At 38.3% G+C, this 17,125-nt stretch overlaps 2 protein-coding genes across 8 annotated transcripts in view; one reads left to right on the top strand and one right to left on the bottom strand.

The window, feature by feature from the left end:
• Nucleotides 1–30: 30 nt before the first annotated feature.
• Nucleotides 31–17,125, bottom strand: part of Kat60 (katanin p60) — a 17,685-nt gene continuing 590 nt past the window's right edge. The window contains exons 1-12 of one of the 3 annotated variants that reach the window (XM_022084345.2): nt 11,338–11,416; nt 8,826–9,007; nt 8,532–8,628; nt 7,928–8,075; nt 7,271–7,445; nt 6,663–6,753; nt 6,145–6,266; nt 5,715–5,894; nt 5,334–5,476; nt 4,394–4,506; nt 4,187–4,313; nt 31–3,860 (exon numbers count right to left, since the gene is read on the bottom strand). In XM_022084345.2, coding sequence (XP_021940037.1) covers nt 3,662–3,860; nt 4,187–4,313; nt 4,394–4,506; nt 5,334–5,476; nt 5,715–5,894; nt 6,145–6,266; nt 6,663–6,753; nt 7,271–7,445; nt 7,928–8,075; nt 8,532–8,628; nt 8,826–9,007; nt 11,338–11,344 — 1,584 coding nt within the window. In that variant the 5' untranslated portion in view covers nt 11,345–11,416 and the 3' untranslated portion in view covers nt 31–3,661. Of the gene's footprint in view, nt 3,861–4,186; nt 4,314–4,393; nt 4,507–5,333; nt 5,477–5,714; nt 5,895–6,144; nt 6,267–6,662; nt 6,754–7,270; nt 7,446–7,927; nt 8,076–8,531; nt 8,629–8,825; nt 9,008–9,246; nt 9,365–11,337; nt 11,417–17,125 lie in introns of those variants that run through there. The other 2 variants (XM_022084346.2, XM_022084347.2) reach the window with 2 other exon arrangements.
• Nucleotides 10,634–17,125, top strand: part of LOC110839812 (uncharacterized) — a 23,020-nt gene continuing 16,528 nt past the window's right edge. For 2 of the 5 annotated variants that reach the window (XR_015536139.1, XM_087352614.1), the window contains exons 1-3: nt 10,636–10,855; nt 14,208–14,255; nt 15,278–15,387. Coding sequence is in view for 4 of the 5 variants with exons in the window: in XM_087352614.1 (XP_087208740.1) it covers nt 14,226–14,255; nt 15,278–15,387 (140 nt within the window). In the remaining variant the exon portion in view is untranslated. Of the gene's footprint in view, nt 10,856–14,207; nt 14,256–15,277; nt 15,388–17,125 lie in introns of all 5 variants that reach the window. The other 3 variants (XM_087352600.1, XM_087352607.1, XM_087352624.1) reach the window with 2 other exon arrangements.

Raw genomic sequence — 17,125 nt, forward strand, 5'->3', positions numbered from 1 at the left:
TCATGGGTCAAAATGTCAGAGTACAAACAGTCATGAGTCCAGTTTTACTCTAGGAACAAGACTGAAGACACTGCACTGCAATATTTTACATCTCAGAAATGTTTTATATAATACCCTGTTACTGGGCTGAAGGCAGTGCATGGTGTTATGTACAAAAGGCGTTACAACATGACAAAAATATCACATTATCTCGTTAGTGCTTTGACAACCTGATGAAGTGCCTTACCATAAACAAATAGAGTACAAAAATTATGACACATCTTCCTCTATATTGTGAATCATCCAGAAATTTGGAGTTTATACGATTACTACACCTTTCTTCCAAGTTTAAAATAAAAACTAACTAGTTCAGAACTCCACTTCACATGTACAAGAGCAAGTTTTTACCACCTCAGGGCGACACTAAGATCAGACAGATGTGCTGGTTTCAAAACTGGCTATGAGACAGTCAGTCAGTCAGTCAGTCGCCACTTCCTCCTAAATGATGCTATAAGAGGACTAGCACATTCTTATTGTCTGACAGACCACATGAATCAAATTACACTAAACTCGCATTAATGTGATTTACCAGGAAATGACCACTCTTTTGGAATTGGTACGATATTTCCATTTCTCAATTTATTCATTTAACTTGCTTTGGACAGTTAAATAAATAAAGTTGATAACCAGGGTTCAATTTCCAGCAGAGGAAGAGATTTTTCGCTTCCTGCCTACCCAGATTCATATCCAAAATATACCACGAACACTTGCCTGCAGGTAAATCAACCAGAGCATGAAGCCAACCCCATTGTAAGCCTTCAACTTCACTAAACGTAATATGTAAACATATGATTAACAAATATGTAGTTAATTTGCTGAACAAATGTGAACTGAAGTGTGCAGATAATGTCTCTCAGTGATACCAACATGTTTGTGCCTGTGGAATTAGTATGACCTTAAAAAACCACATGGAACCAGACATAAAATGAAAATAAATTATGGTATTTTTCATGGCACACAAAACAGTAAGGCAAGATGAAGCACCTTATGTAGGATTACTGAGACATTCTAATTAAAAGTATAAAATTCTAAGAATTTTGGAATTTAAGCTAAACAGGACAATTCTTATATTCCAGCACCTTATTTCCCACTCAAGGCATGGCCTTGCGACAGGCTGATCCCTCGTTCGTGGAGATCTAACAGAAAGATTAAGAAACCTTACCAGGTTCCTTCAAGGACTATAGAGCCACTGATAACGATCTATATTATTATCACTTTCAGACAGATATGGCACAGCACGAGAGATAAGCATATGCGCTATACAGTCCAACTCCTGATTCCTATCATATTATACCAGTCGGCAGCCCATCACTTTACTGACGGACATAGTGCATGATAAATACTTTTTTCAAGGGTACAGTTATACATGGAGCTAATAACACATATAAGGAGCACGTAAAGTTCCACTTATATTAGATATAAACACTATATGGAGTCTGTTGTCAACTTCATAGTCTGGTTGACATAAATGGTTAACCATCTCAACTGAGAGCTATATTTTTTTTATGACGCAGAAAATTTTTCAGAAGAGGGTGGCCAGGTGTTTCATTGCAGCTCTTACACGGAGTGAATGAAAATTATTATTTTATAATACTGTGACCATTTCTTGGTAAATGCTCACTCCATCTTGCTGTTATACCACTTACTTTATAAGACATTTCCTTTTTTTTAAAAAATAAAAACCTTCTGTGCATATCACACTTAAATTTCTCTAATGTTTGAGGATGTGCAAACACAATACATAAAGAAACTTTAACTCTGCCATAAATGGGGCATCATACTTCAACAATTTCACATATCTCTAACTACAAAGTGCAGTAACATCTACACTTAAGTAAGTATATTCAAATCCCACTTGCAGTATGGATGTGTATCAGACATTTCTATTGCTCTGCGTATGCAGAGGCCACGTGATGGTCTGATCCTCATCCAGAGTCCTACAAAATGTCTGAATCCAGATTTAATTTCAAAGTAGAACAGGTCACAGGGTATAATTCACAGCATCTGCACAAAAATAAGTTTATGCAAATGATGCTTTCTCAATTGCATAGCTTTATAACATCAAAACTGATGTCCAGGCCAAGAATTGTATGCAGGACCTCCACAATACAATGAATGTTAACCACTCAGCTGTGAAGTCAGATTCAAGGCCATTTCCTCAATCACAGTGTGTACTAAAGGAAATTTTCTCATTAATGATACATTTTTCTGCTTGTAAGTACTTTAAAAAAAGATATTCTTAAAAATTAATTATGGCAACCCAGTTCTGGTATACAAGTACTAATTTGTGCATACATTTTATCAAGAAGTTCCCATATAAATATCATAAAAAAGTCTGCAAAAACAACATTAAAATAATGCAAAATTAAAATGTAGAATCTTAAATGAAATTACAATAAATTCTCTGGTACAGATGAGACTCAAATTTTGTGAAAATCTGAGAGCAAGAGATTAGCTTTCCTCATTGCAGAAATTTATAAATAACAGACTGTACTTTCCTTTAACTTAAACTTAAACCACACATCATGACAGCAAACTGTTTGAATTTCAAACTGTTCATGCATCCTTTCTAAAATCCTCTTATGAGATCCTTACAAGCCCTCATGGAAGGCACTTAAATTGTTACAAGAGTAGGCACAAGTTAAATGCACACTGAACTTCTTTATTAGTGAACCTACTCAGAGATACTATTAAGTGAAATGAGTATCCGATCTCAAGCAAGTACAAATATTGTTAACGAATCCTAAAAACTCTGATGGCTTACCTATTAGAGTTCCCCACAAAATCGCTGGTTGCAACTCTGCCCAGGAGGTTTAAAAGTTATAAATTCTAATTATATGCTGTAAACTGATTTAAACTAAAATGTGGTTATCCACATAAAATAATTACATATGTTAATAAGATTGTTTCTATTTAGTAATATCAGATCTTAAATTAATGACCTGAAAGCAATATAATGTTAATGACAAACAAAGAAAAGAAAATCTTTCAGAGATTTTTAAAAATTTTGTTAGTAGCCAGCACATCTTATACAGGAATTTGAATGTCACTGATACAGCAAAGACTAACGTTACATCCCGTCTGACCAAGGACTGCTGGTGGCGAACTTTGAAAGCTCTGCTCTTTTGACTGGTGATGTAAGCTATACAGTTACACAGTCTATCCCTTGCCTCCTCTCCTCAGAATCCGTGGTCAGATGGGATATAATGGAAGATAAAACCCCCTGGTCTGAAATTGTAGACTTCTTCAAAATACAAATGTAAACAAATTCTCATAAAAAAAAAAATACATGTCGTGTAAGTAAGCTGGTTATGTAGAAAACTGCACCAGTTCATTTCTCCAATGCAATTTTGTTCACATTTTTATGTGGAAAACTCACTACTCTCATACAGGTATAGAAAAAAAATCATCGATGGATTCAAATCAACTTCTTGAATCACATCAGGAACTACTCTTCATCCTATTATTTAAACTTTATACAATAAAAAATAAAACGGCACAATAAAATTTTCCACATACAGCGTAAGTACCGAGTTGCTTCGTAGCTGTTTCACACTTCAAATTTTGTCTTTCAATTAGAAGTATGGCAAGGCAGGCCAATAATTTATCTCAGAAAAAAACATCATGTAGACCCAAACTCATTCATCCATTTCTCATACTTATCAAGATCTTCTTTAGATACACTCTTGTTACATTTAGCCATGGCTTCTTCAAAGTCCTGCACTGTGACAGGCAGATCCAGTTCCTCCTTTGGCAACTGCTTTATCTGATCAGGACGAAGACCAGCGATCTTGCGTCTCATCGACATCATTGACGCGTCTCTGCAGAAGGTACAAGACTTATAAACAGAACAAGAAAATAAATTCATGCTTCTTGATATCCATTTCAAAAAAGAATGAGCTCTGATGGGATCTACTCTAATGAGAAAATACAATCAATTCAAACAACACTTTTCAGGAAGATATCTAAGAATGAGAAAATATTGTTCTATAACACAGTAAAATTCCAATTTTTTTGTATTTTTCTTTGTTCATTGTTTAATATAAGCTTCTTCTCAAAGTCAACATTAGTTAAAGATTAAGTTCAGTAATAACACTGCAGCTTCCAAGTCCATTCTCCTGGTTTGCTTGCTATACTAGCAACTGACCTGCAGACATTGGTAATGTCAGCTCCTGAGTAACCTTTCAATTTCATTGCAACATCTTTCAGATCCACATCTGGATCCAATTTTACTTCTCGAAGATTAATCCTTAACAGCGCCTCCCGCCCATCGCCTGGAACAAAGTTGCATGTAAGGCCGGCATCAATGCAATCCTCTTTCAACTGTCACAAATATCTATCTCACTGTACTCACTGTTTGGAAGCGGTATATATATTCGTTTCTCTAATCTTCTCCGTAAAGCTTCATCAATATCCCAAGGGAAATTTGTTGCTGCTAAAACCATAACTATCTTTCCAGGATCTTCACTGAAATACCAAAACCATACTCTGTTAATAACACATTCACATTAGCAGAATAATAAACCAGTTCATGTAAGAGGAAACCAAAAGATAGATTAAGCTTCAGGTTGCTTCTCCATGATACCAACTGAAGCCTTGACTAAGTCCAGGTCTAAGACTAACTCAGTCAGGGGGTCCAACAGATAGGGTTTATATCCTCTTCCCCTTTTTACCAGAAGATCAAAGCAGAATTCAGCTCCTGAAATGTGATTTTATTATGAATTTAGGTGATGGACAATGTCCAAGAAAACAATTTTACAGAAAATAATGCACCATCACCAGAAACTTTCACACTTCATTGTACTGTTCTCTGGTGTGAGCTGGCGTAGCTCAGTCGGTATAGTGACTGGCTATGGACTGGGCAACCGGGGATTTTTCCTCTAGCCTCTGTGTCCAGACCGGCTCTGGGGCCCACCCAGCCTCCTGTCCAATGGGTGCCAGGGTACTTTCCCAGGGGTAAAGCGCGGCCGGGGCATGATGCTGACCACTCACCCCCATCTAGTGCTGAGGTCGAGAATGAGTAGGAGCTATACCTCCACTCCCCCCAAGCGCCTACATGGCGTATAGTGGGACAGCTTTACTTTTTACTTTTACTGTTTCTGCTGAAGAATATAACTTTCTCATAATGTAACATTCTCTATTCTCCTGTTATCTTCTTCTCAACACCGTCTTCCCAAACATAACATATGTTAATAATTATGTTATGGATAGGCATAAAAACAGTTTGCTGATCTGCACAGCACATCGCTCTAAATCACTAACATGAATTTTATATTTCACGGAGACAAACTTGCCTATTAGAACTAATGCCATCCATTTGAACCAAGAGCTCTGACTTCACTCTTCTTGATGCTTCATGTTCTGATTCTGACCCCCTTCGGGAGCAGAGAGAATCAATTTCATCTATAAATATTGTGCTGGGGGCATAGAAACGGGCCTGAAAGAAAACAAAGTGAACGGCCAATTCAGAGCTTTCACACAGAAATGAAAAGACTGAAGATATCAGCTGATATTCACTTAGAAGACTACATTCGAAACAATTTAGTAAATGACAATCAAAAGGAACAGACTAAATGCATAGCTCATATGCAGAAAATTAATGATAACAAAAACTAAGAGATCGGCGTGCCTCTTACAGTAGCCTCGGTGCACTTCAGTCTAATATAACAACTTACCATCTCGAACAACAGCCTGACTAGTTTCTCCGACTCGCCGCGATACTTTGAAGTGAGGGTGGAAGAGGAAACATTGAAAAATGTGGTGCAACATTCGGTAGCCACAGCCTTGGCCAACATGGTCTTCCCCGTCCCTGGCGGACCCACCATCAGCACCCCTTTCCATGGTCGGCGAATGCCCTTGCATACAGCAAAGTAACAATCAACTCCCAAGTGGTAACATTAAACCATTCAAGACATAAAATAGTGCCATAAATGTCCAAACTTAAACCATTCCACTTTTCAAATATTAAACATTTTACCACTTACTGCAGCACATTAAATCACGATACAAATATCTCATGGCAGACCACTACTTTAACGCAAGCAATACACACCCATCCAAAATGTAAGAGAAGACTGGAGGCTTAACTTGCTTTGATAATATTACCTTGAAGAAATCTGGCATCCACATAGGAAGGACAACAGCCTCTTCAAGCAATCTCTTGGCCTCGCGCAAGTCTGCAATATCATCCCAATGGATGTTGGGATTCTTCTGCACTATATCCCTTTCTGCAAATACAAATTCATATACATGTACGTTAGAAAACGTGGCAAGTTCAACATGAATTCATGATGCAGGATCACCCTTGAAAAGTTCATAGTTCTTAGCTGGTCAAGAGATCTGCCGCTCCTGTTACAGAACCCTACGGTTCACTAGTGCTCACAAAAGTCTGCCACTGGACCAAATCCTGAACCACTTGGATTCAGCCCATCCCTTTACACCTGTTTCTCTAAGAACTATTTCAATACGATCCTGAAATGTGTGCTCTGGTGACTGAATTATCAAGGTCAATCACATACATAAAATAGCAAATACATGTGAAAAATTTGGACACTCAAAATCAGAGTAAATCTCTGCATTCTTGTTTTAAGTTTGTGTTAATGTGGCACCCACTGAACACTTACCCAACATTTCTATCAGATCACGGTCATACCCTGAACCTTCAAATCTCCTCTCTTCTTCTTCAATTTCTTCTTTCTCTTTGTCACTTTTTTCCTGAAAATTACACATCATCAGATCCACATTCACATCCAGATCCGCATTTAATGTTTCTTAATTTAAGATTTTCCTTCATATAGTGTTCAATTTCTACAGATCTAGATCCATTATCTATGTCATTGTAAACTGGCAGATGACGGATTGTGTCGTAACATAGTATGATATAATGCAATCCAACCACATGACATAAATTTACTCACTGACAAAATATAATTAAAAATGATTAACTTCAATATTCTGAGATTTACCACTAAATTTTCAAAATACAAGGTTTACTGCCTTCTTTGGAAGCTCAGAAACAGGAATAAATTTAGAAAGTGGTTTTATTTTTATAAGTATGGAAAGAAAGGGAGGAATCTAAGGGTTGAACATCTTCCATCATTGCTTCATAGTTATTTATTAATGTCTGTATTTATTTATACATGAGCCTAATTATTGGACCTTTTGCTGACTCTTTCCAAAATGTTATCTTTCACTTCACTTCACTTCCTGGAAATTCAAATCGCAACCTTACCTTGTTATCTTCTTTCTTGTCCTCTTTCTTGACAGGTTTTAGTTTGTCATCCTTCTTATTGGACTTTGGATCAGGCTTTTTCCCTGTATTGGCTGTTCTCTGAGGTCGTGCACTGGATTTAACAGTATCATTCTTACGTGCCTGACACCGCACAGTCTTGATATGAGGAGCTGGCCTATAACACAATGGAATTACTAACTTTCCTTGCATGGCAAAAGAAGACATTATATATATAGCAGGCCCTGCTACAATGTGGTCCAGTTTATTGCAAAACGTTGGGTAATTATATGGGACCTTCGAAATGATCAAACTATAATTCTTCTGACCTATAATGTGGAATCATATCAATAACATCATGGCTCTATATAAGAGGGACCTAAGTATGTAGATAAAAACTGAAATATGTTCTCTGCACAAGTTCTGGTGTGCTACACGTATCACACAACCTTCCCTAAACAGTCTGATGGCCTATAAAAACAAATTACAACTTCACTGATACAATTGGAAAGAATATATTGAAAGAATTACCAATGATAGAATCAAAAAAGTTACCAAATATCAGTCTTAGGATAACATCTACAACTGTGACATGATATATTATGTCATTATCCAGGAAACTAAATGACACCATAAAACAAAATATACAGAGAGACTCACTTGTGTTCAACAGGAGTTGGAGGCGGCCAGACATCAGGGTCTCGAGCTGGTGGCGGCGGCCAAACATCTGGGTCCCTAGGAGGGCCACCAAACCAAGCAGTAGGATCCCGGGTCGGCTCCTCAAATGGCGTACTGCGCAATGCTAGGCCTGTGTGTAATATTCATACAGCGATGAATTCCAAACACTGATATTCAGACCACAATATAAAACCATTATTGTATCTTGCTTTATATGCATATATTGCATACTAAAAACAAAGAAGACAGGTTTAAAGGTATGTGAGAACACAGTATAGGTACTAGAACTAACAAAAATGAACAGATAAATATAGATGATGGCCTCCACAATTTTTATTCATTGGACCTGATGACTGAGGCAGCAAGCACCTCTACACATCGGTAAACTTCTACCCGACTACACAGCACAACAACCCACAAGACAGCCATATTCATATTTTGTATGTTCACAGGGGCTGAGTGACTGTTGGCTTCTCAGGAAGGACTTGGCTCCATGAAGTAAGTATGTTCACAGGATTTTATAATGCCTACTTATACTTCTTTTATGTGTATAGACCCATTTCTTCAATAAAATCAACCTTCTTACCAATCGGTCTGTCCACATGAGTGTCAACCCTCAACAGCTGAAGCGTGTTGGTTGTGGCCTTCACTTGCTCGTACTCCTGAGCTATTTGTTGTTGCACCTGTAACACATATTACAGATATAAAAGGCTGTTAAAAAAATCCTCTGTGTAGGAGTTGGGATCACAGGATAAGGAAAACTACAAATAATAACTATTCTTAATGCATGGTCACTATACTAATGGATGTATCATACTAAGTGGGGCCACAAACAATCCCTGCAACTTAAAAAAAGAACAACTCACAATGTATTACTTACAAGTTGCCACTTTCCTTTCCTTGTAGGATCTGCAATACTAATAAGGAGTTTGTGAATTTGTTGAACAACTCCCTGATAGTAGACACCAGCAGTTTCGTAGTTTCCCATTAATGCCATTTCCCTTGCAAGTTTGGTATTCTCACATATTTCATTGATGGAAACTGCCATTACGGTCATCACAGCTAGAAACGTAATTGTTTGTGCAAATATATACGCATCATGTAACAGTCTTAAGGTTATGTTATAGCGCAGGCCTATTGTACAATCACTACATGTCAGCACATGAAAGATACTTTCCAAAATAAAACAAAACTTAATGAAACTGCTTCTACTTATTTACACAGTTCGATAGGATGCGCAGTTAAAATTATATTTAATATATACAATTTCAATCACCACAAATATATCCATAAATTCTTACCGATTTTACAAAGACCCTCAACGTTCTAATCTTACTTTCCCATACAATACTGTCGTTGCTAGATATTGCTAGGGGCAAGGTCGATATAACTCGATCTTTGTTCATGTCGAATGATATAGGCAACTTAATGTGCACTTGAGCGAGGTGGGTGGACTAAACATAAATTCGCAGGTGCATGAACACGACTTTGTATACGTTCCTCATGAAATCAATAACAAAACTGTTTTTGCTGAGTTTCTCTGAACGGACTGTCAATAAATTCTATACTGGAGAATTATTTTAAAAGATGTAAACATATGCTGATTTTGACTGAAATCGGTCTAAAGCTGATATTTACACGGAGAAATGTGTTTCTACGCGCGAGGCAAAACAACTAAACATTTATGGAAGCGAGCGGAAGGCGAGAACGACATGAAAGGGATGAAAGAAAGGAAGAAGATACAAAATAAAGCATTCCCTACTGAACTTCAACGGGTTCTTTACCATAATTAACTTATCAACCAGTCTAGAAGCCTCCTTGGTGCTTCAAAAGTTTAAGCGATAAAAGTTTTTTGTCTTAAGCTTCATAAATTCAAGGAGGAAACCGCATAATAGATTTAAGCTCTTCGTCAGAAACAAAGTAGTCCTGACGTCACTAAGAGTTAATGGAGCAGCAATTAATCGCGCACATCGCCATCATGAAACGGAACAACACAGCTCAGCGTCGTGTCAATGCTCTGGACTGTTCTGCAAGTAGAACTGCATCTTTCAATACGACACGGTTCACCGCTGGGCACAATTCTCAGTATCTAGATACTGTATCCAGACACAGGTGCCTGGAGTAAATCGTTAATGGGGGAAGATACGGTTTATTGACCTAGGAAACATTATCGGTGGGTGCATAAGTTTATAACAAATCGGACGTCGATATTTAGTGTTCAGATTATCGGCAGCGAAAACTACGTAAATCCGTGGAGCAGACCCCTTTTTGAAACCTAAAGTTCGGCCAGCACAGGAGGCTGGATGGGCCCTGAAACCAGTGTGGATGCTAGGGCGAAGAGACGCATTCTGGCCATTCCAGAAATCAAATTTCTCGTGTTAGCGTATTACGTGAAAAGTCAGTTTGATGTACGTTTTGTTGTTTGCTTGATCTCACGACGGGAAATACGAAATTTCATAATTTTCCAAAAGATGGTAGTATCTACTATGCATATGGAGTACTCTGACGTCTTACAACATCGGAGGAAACGGTCGCTCAGGTATCCAATTTCCTGCGATCTATGGGATAATGTAGTACCTAGCACGGACACATGAACGGGGTAGGAAAGTGCCTCTTTGCTGGTTTCAGGCTGATTATATTATCGAGAAAAGACTTTTCTTGCAATTTTGTTGCATAACGCGGCGTAGCAGCGATCTTTTTGTGCTGATACTTATCATCGACCCATCAGGCTCTCACGTGACACATGGGGCCCGCGTGCATTCCGTTACGGAGAGATACCTCCTGCTCCAGTCGATCAGTTGCCGTGTCCAAAATAGGAAGTGATCAGCTGCGCATTGCGAAATTCATCTTTTATAGCAAACTCACTTGGTGCGTTGTGTGCCAAGAATGCTAATTGGACGCGACTCGAAGGTAAGAGAAACTCAGTCCAGCGGTCGGAGGAAAACCGTGAAATTTATTTATATTGCGTAATAACGCACTTCCATTCTAGATACGCGATGAATAACTCCATGATAACTTTGTTTCTGCTGTTTAAGATAAATACACAGCACAGCGGTTTGGTAGACACTGCCTGCATTTCTGTTAATAATTTACAATTGCGTAGATTTTCATTTAGCTACATTTTCCGGAAGGTGAATAGATGCATATTTGTTTTAACATTTTCACTCCTCTGTGTTAAAAATCCACACGACGTTTCGTAAGATAGTACTTGTTTCGTCACATATAACAACTTACGTATATGGGTCCCTGATGAGGGAAACAGAGGTAGCTTCTGAAACGTGTAGTTTTTTTTAAATATAAAAGATGGAAAATGTCTAAAAATATACAATAGTTCATTCAGTCCAATTCAAATCTTAAAAATCTAATCCTTTAATTATAAATTGTTAAATTACCTCCCATTTCCTATGTTCCACGTTGCCTCTTACCGCAATAATATCCAACTCCCTGGACCACATCCGGAGCGGCATTTTGATATTTTCGCACTACTGAGTGTCCCGTGTTTCTGCTTACTTGCCCAACTTCTTGTCGACTCACGCACAAACGCAGTCCGTGTGAAACCGACGAGAGACCTACTTAAAACCGGCCGCGAGCTTAGGCGTCAGACTACTTTCCCATCATGCCCCATCTCATCTTGGCGCATGGCCGCTAAGACAAATGAACCTCGTTCTAATCATTTCCCTAAATCCGACGTTAAAACTCGCCAGAGTCTGTTCTACACGGGCCCCAAAACCTTTGTAAATTACAAATGTACTGTGGAGAAATAAGAAAAGCGTGCGGGAGAGAATGCTAACGAATAAATTTTCGATCCGCACGGACGAGCAAACGAAAAATTTGTTAAGCCCTGATTATAACCCTGCATTACCTTAAGACGAAATTTAACTTCACCAAATTTATGAAAAATGGTTCGTCTTGCAACAAATTGATAGAGACATGACAAAATATTAAGATTTATCACTTTTATTTAAAGCAGTTGTTAATGTGTTAATGTTTAAGGAAATAAAAATAACTTATCTGAACGCTCGATAGCTTTTAAAATTAACAACAAACATAATCGAAAATATTTGTATGGGAAAGGCGGTCAAGAGTAAACGTATCTGAAACTTTCCTGGTTGTGAATTGTACATTTTAAATAATAAACGGGAGTCTGTCACTGACGGGAATCAAACCCTGGTTGTCAAGCTCGCAGTCAGTAACTTTACCGAACTCTGCCGACACTGCGGAGGGAGTACAGAAACTTCTGTGTCTAAGTGCCATGCGCTGCATGCACATAGTGAAAGTGGTGACAAATCTCTACAAATGACAAACATAGGAACAAGACAGAAGTCAATGGCTTGATCTGCGATCTGGACACGACAGTGTTGGGGCAGGACGTTGCCACTGTGGAGCATCGAACCCCTGTATTCCAGCTCGTGGACCGTCACAGTACGATTAAACCCATCACTACCAAACAGAATAACGTCATGACCCCGAATTCATGCTGAAAGTAGAACAACTTACGTACTCTGTGAGCTGTGCATCGCACGTCCATTGTTTGTGTTCTGGCGAGGCTACGGGCCGGACGACCGAAATTTGATTCCAGGCGGGGTAAAATGTTTTCTTCGCCATTAATTTCAGATCGACTCAGGGGCTCAATTCGGAATTCAAAAGACACCGGGTTTAGCTATATCGCCACTCCCCCGTACGTCTGCATGGATTGGTGCTTAGTTAAATTACCGCGGAAACATTCGGCTTCACCTTACCAAACACGAAATGAGTGGTAAATGAACTAAACTCTGAAGTTCCTTCACTTTACCACTCAGTGACGTCGTGTAAAACGTCGAACAGAATTAAAACTGGTCTCAACCAGATGAATGTTCAGTCCATCAAAGCAACTCGGACACTTTCATGCATGTGTTAACACGAATGTCACCGACTGGCAAGTTATTTATTCCGTTAAGAAGACGCCGTTTCAGGTGCTAATGCTAAGTAGTGCCAAATAAGACGAAGATACAGTGTGCGGGCGGAAAGACCGATCCCATTACGGCTATATAATTTTCTTCAAATAACGTTATCATATACATTTTTCCTGAAGGTGACGGTCTCCTCGGATGTTGGTCCGTGTAGTCTGGTAGAAGGTTACCGACGTTTCAGAGGTGCTTACTGCCTCCGTTCACTAGACTACACGGCATAACATTCCAGAAGACAGTCATCTGCGATTTTAATAAACTGTCGATAAGTTTCAATAAAATGTCGTCACAAATAACTCGGCGGCATATGAGTCGATAAGAACGGATGAAGATGATCCCGGGTAATTAGTTTGAGAACCCATTTCTTACACTATCCAACCTATTAATTTAAACAGCTATCGTACGCTACGCTTTCCGATATCGGGTGCGACATGCGGTTATAACAGAAGAACTGCTGAAGTCTCGGTCAGAATATCCGGTACCCTAAACATGATTCGAACCGGATGCGTCTGGGGTGCGAGGCCGACATGCTGCTGTTTGTGTTTCGGCGGAAGGTCTGTTCGGGGGGGCACGTACCAGCCTGTACTGATCTGACCTACAGAACGGCCTAACGTATCGATTGCCCGCAAAACTATGGAACATTATCAGTGAGAACTTCGACTGAATTGCAATCATTAAACCAAATTTAAATCACACACGAACTATTTGTGATAGCCTTTCTGTCGAAACGACCTGGTTTGACACTTCAAAGGACGGCGGATACTTCATTTACCACCTGTTTTAATATTCGGTAAATCTGCATTTGATTGCTCTCGTATGATTCTCAGAATAAAAAGAGATTATTTCTCTAAGATCATTAACCAAATTACTTTTGTAATAGAGACGCGTTTTCTTTGCGGTAGGAACCAAAAATTTAAATGTTATATGAACTTCGATTTTAAATAGTTAGATTGTAACATGCTTTAAAACGATTATATCTCCAAAATTTGGCTATGTACGAAAGTGTAGTAAAATGCCTATGGTGTGGATATACGAGAAATGGCCATTATTTTCAAAACACTAAAGTAAGTACCTGTACTGAACGGAATCGTGTGTGAAACAAGAAACTTCAAATTCCTTGGGATGCCATTACAGGCAAGTTTTTGGGTGAAGATGACTTTCAATAATTTTGATAAAAGTTTTATTTGATCACCATGTAAAGTAGTGGAGGTTATACTTCCCATCGAAATCCGTCCATAAGCTTCAAGAGATGAAGAGAACTGAATTATGGTTCCCTGTACGACTTTAATAACAATTCGCCACCTGTATTGTTACAGGCAGCAGCGGAACCTTAAATGGCAGAGGACGCGGACGGGGATTCCCAGGTGAGACAACATACTCGCTGCTGTGAGAACCTCAAATCCTACAAAGCAGGAATACTAACCACTACATTCTTCAAATGTACTGGAGTTCGCTTTTCCATCAGAAGTCATGAATGCTTCAATAATCTCAGCCGCTTGAGTGCAAATTAACAAAAGAATCGGCCGGAATAAGTTTGGCGCGTTCCGGAAATAATTACGAACCGTTATCTTATAACGTAAAAATGGTAATTTCGCGATAAAGAAAGCCATTAATTCAATGATATGCAAATTGGCATGAAATTCTTTTATTTTAGTATGACGGACTGCTGATAAGAATGGAAAGTGGTTCCTGCATTGTCAGCCTGCCAAACTTCCAAAAATTATAGCTTTAATTGGTCACTTGCTATAATCTACTAAAATTTTTACTTGTTCAATTTTATCAGTCTAATCACAATAAAATATTATTATTAAATATTAAAAGATTAAAAGATTACTACAATTAACATTTAAATATTTAAAATATATTAAAATGATGCTCTCTATCGAAATGTTCGATTTACATTAGAGCATCATCTTTTACACTACATGTTTCGGTTCTAAATGAACCATCCTCAGGTGTATAATCCATATAAACTCATATGTAATATCCTAAGTGCAATCCTTCGTCAGATGTCCATAAAAAATCAGAAAGTTTTCTTCTTCCAGACCTATTGTATTTTAATATCGCATTAAATATTTAAATGTTAATTGTAGTAATCTTTTAATATTTAATAATAATATTTTATTGTGATTAGACTGATAACATTGAACAAGTATATATTCAACACAATATGACGCAATATTATCATCCCTACTAAAATTTTGTTACGAAGTTACAGGCGGATTGTTCGTATCCGTTTTGTTTCCATTGCTGAAAACTAATTACGACAACAGTAGAAAGTCCTAAATATAATTTTTAAACGCTTTCTTTAATGTTTCTGCATATCTAGTTGTTGTTATTAGCGTTCATGTACTCGGTTGACACAGGGTCGTTGTAAACATTGCAGGATGGTTCATCGTCGTCGCCGGCGATGTCACCTCACCGGCCCCGGTCACCTCTGTGTCTGTTCTATTTCTCGCACCCATTCAGGGTGGCTGATCCGTGCGAACAAGGGCAGTAAGTACAGATCAGTCCAAGCTTTATGAAACTGCCAGCAACTCAATTTGTTGTGCCATGTCCGTGTCGTAGAATTAATTCATGATTTGTATGTTGCTAAACCGGAATTTTTAATTTTAAAAAATATACAGAATGATCCTACTTCTGTTTCAATAATATTCTGATGCGAATGCTTCAAAATATTTAATATGCATCGAACATTTAGAAAATGAGACAGAGAAAGGAAAAAAGAAACAAAGGAGATGGAAAAAAAAAAGAAACTTCAGCAACTCAAATCTGGCTGCAGCAATAAATAATTTGAGAGAATTACACAAGTAGCAGCTTCACGTTTAACATCAGGCCTATTCCTCTAATATTATTCGGCCTCGTCTCTCGAGGTTTTAGACAAAAGTTTTGTATGTTATTCAATTACTAGATTTTATTCGTGGTTACTTTCAAGATAACAAAGCGTCTTATGATAGGACAAGTGATTAATAAATTGGAGGAAGAAAGCCGCCATGCTCTAAATTTAGACAGGCTACTATTCCAGCAATTGCCTAGATGGCTGAAGAAAACGGCGATTTCTGGGCCAAGACTTAAACCGAGACCTCTCAGATACGAAGTTCAATACGTCAAAATTCATAACGTTTATGGAAGTATCTCTGTCCTGTCTTGTAAGGTACGAAAATGGGACAAAGTGGATACAAAAACTCGTTTTAATATGATGCATAGGAAAACAGTCAAGAGATATTTTGATCTCGATCAAGGACAGGACCGAAACTGGTAGTACTTGGTGTCCAAATTACTTCCGCTCCACAGAATTAACCAGCTGTCAGTTCAGATCACCGCTGATACGTTTAATAATAAAGGCGAGAAATTAAATCCGGATGCTGTGGTTACCTGGCAACGACCATAACCGGTCCGCCCTCAGGATATCGAAAATACAGTCACCCCACTTGGTGAAAAGAAGACAGACTTCATGTGTCTGTTAAATAATTTCAGAACACAGAATCCAGCCATTTTTAAAATGTGTGAAAAAATGTCACTGAATGTTTCCCCACTATCGTACTACTAACCCCCGCCCCCAAACAACAATACCAATATGGTAGCAGTGCGAATTTATGAGTTGGAATTATAATAACTCAATTTGAACGCATTTTTACGATCGATCATTATACAAAATTTCACATGCCTTAACTGTTCATCAGCCCGCTACTACACCCTATTCACAGCCAGTTGAATCCAGACCACAGCTTCACACTCTACTTCTCTGAAATAAATTTATTTATTCATTTTAATATTATTCTGACATTTACGCACTGTGACAAAAGATACCGGCGTTAAGGTACGAGGTCTCGCCTGTTTACATAATGACTCGTATCCAAAATATATTAAAGCGGCTGCTTTGTAGGACTGCGTCAGAAGTATATAGTCATCCTCTACTAAGTTTAAACAACTGTGAAACTGGTTAGCACAGCCAAGCAAGCCACGGTACCAGTACAAAGTCGTGCCTAGTGCCGCAGCTCTGGCATCAAAAAACAGGCATTGTGTACTGCTATAATACAATTAATTTCTGATCTTATTTTCAGAGGAAAGGATTGACCTTCGCCCAAGTGTCTGGCAGTGACAGACGTCTCCAATTCTTAAACCGTCACCTTTCGACTTTATCGATCACGAAAACAAAGTGTCAGTAACCTCGATTGCGACAAACGTTTGTTTTGTAATATCCGAGAACAAATAGTACCGCCTAATGAAAGTT

Source organism: Zootermopsis nevadensis, unplaced genomic scaffold (assembly GCF_977971745.1).
Source record: "Zootermopsis nevadensis isolate Lab colony 2312 unplaced genomic scaffold, Znev_1.0 Znev_ptg000002l, whole genome shotgun sequence".
NCBI classification, from domain to species: domain Eukaryota; kingdom Metazoa; phylum Arthropoda; class Insecta; order Blattodea; family Termopsidae; genus Zootermopsis; species Zootermopsis nevadensis.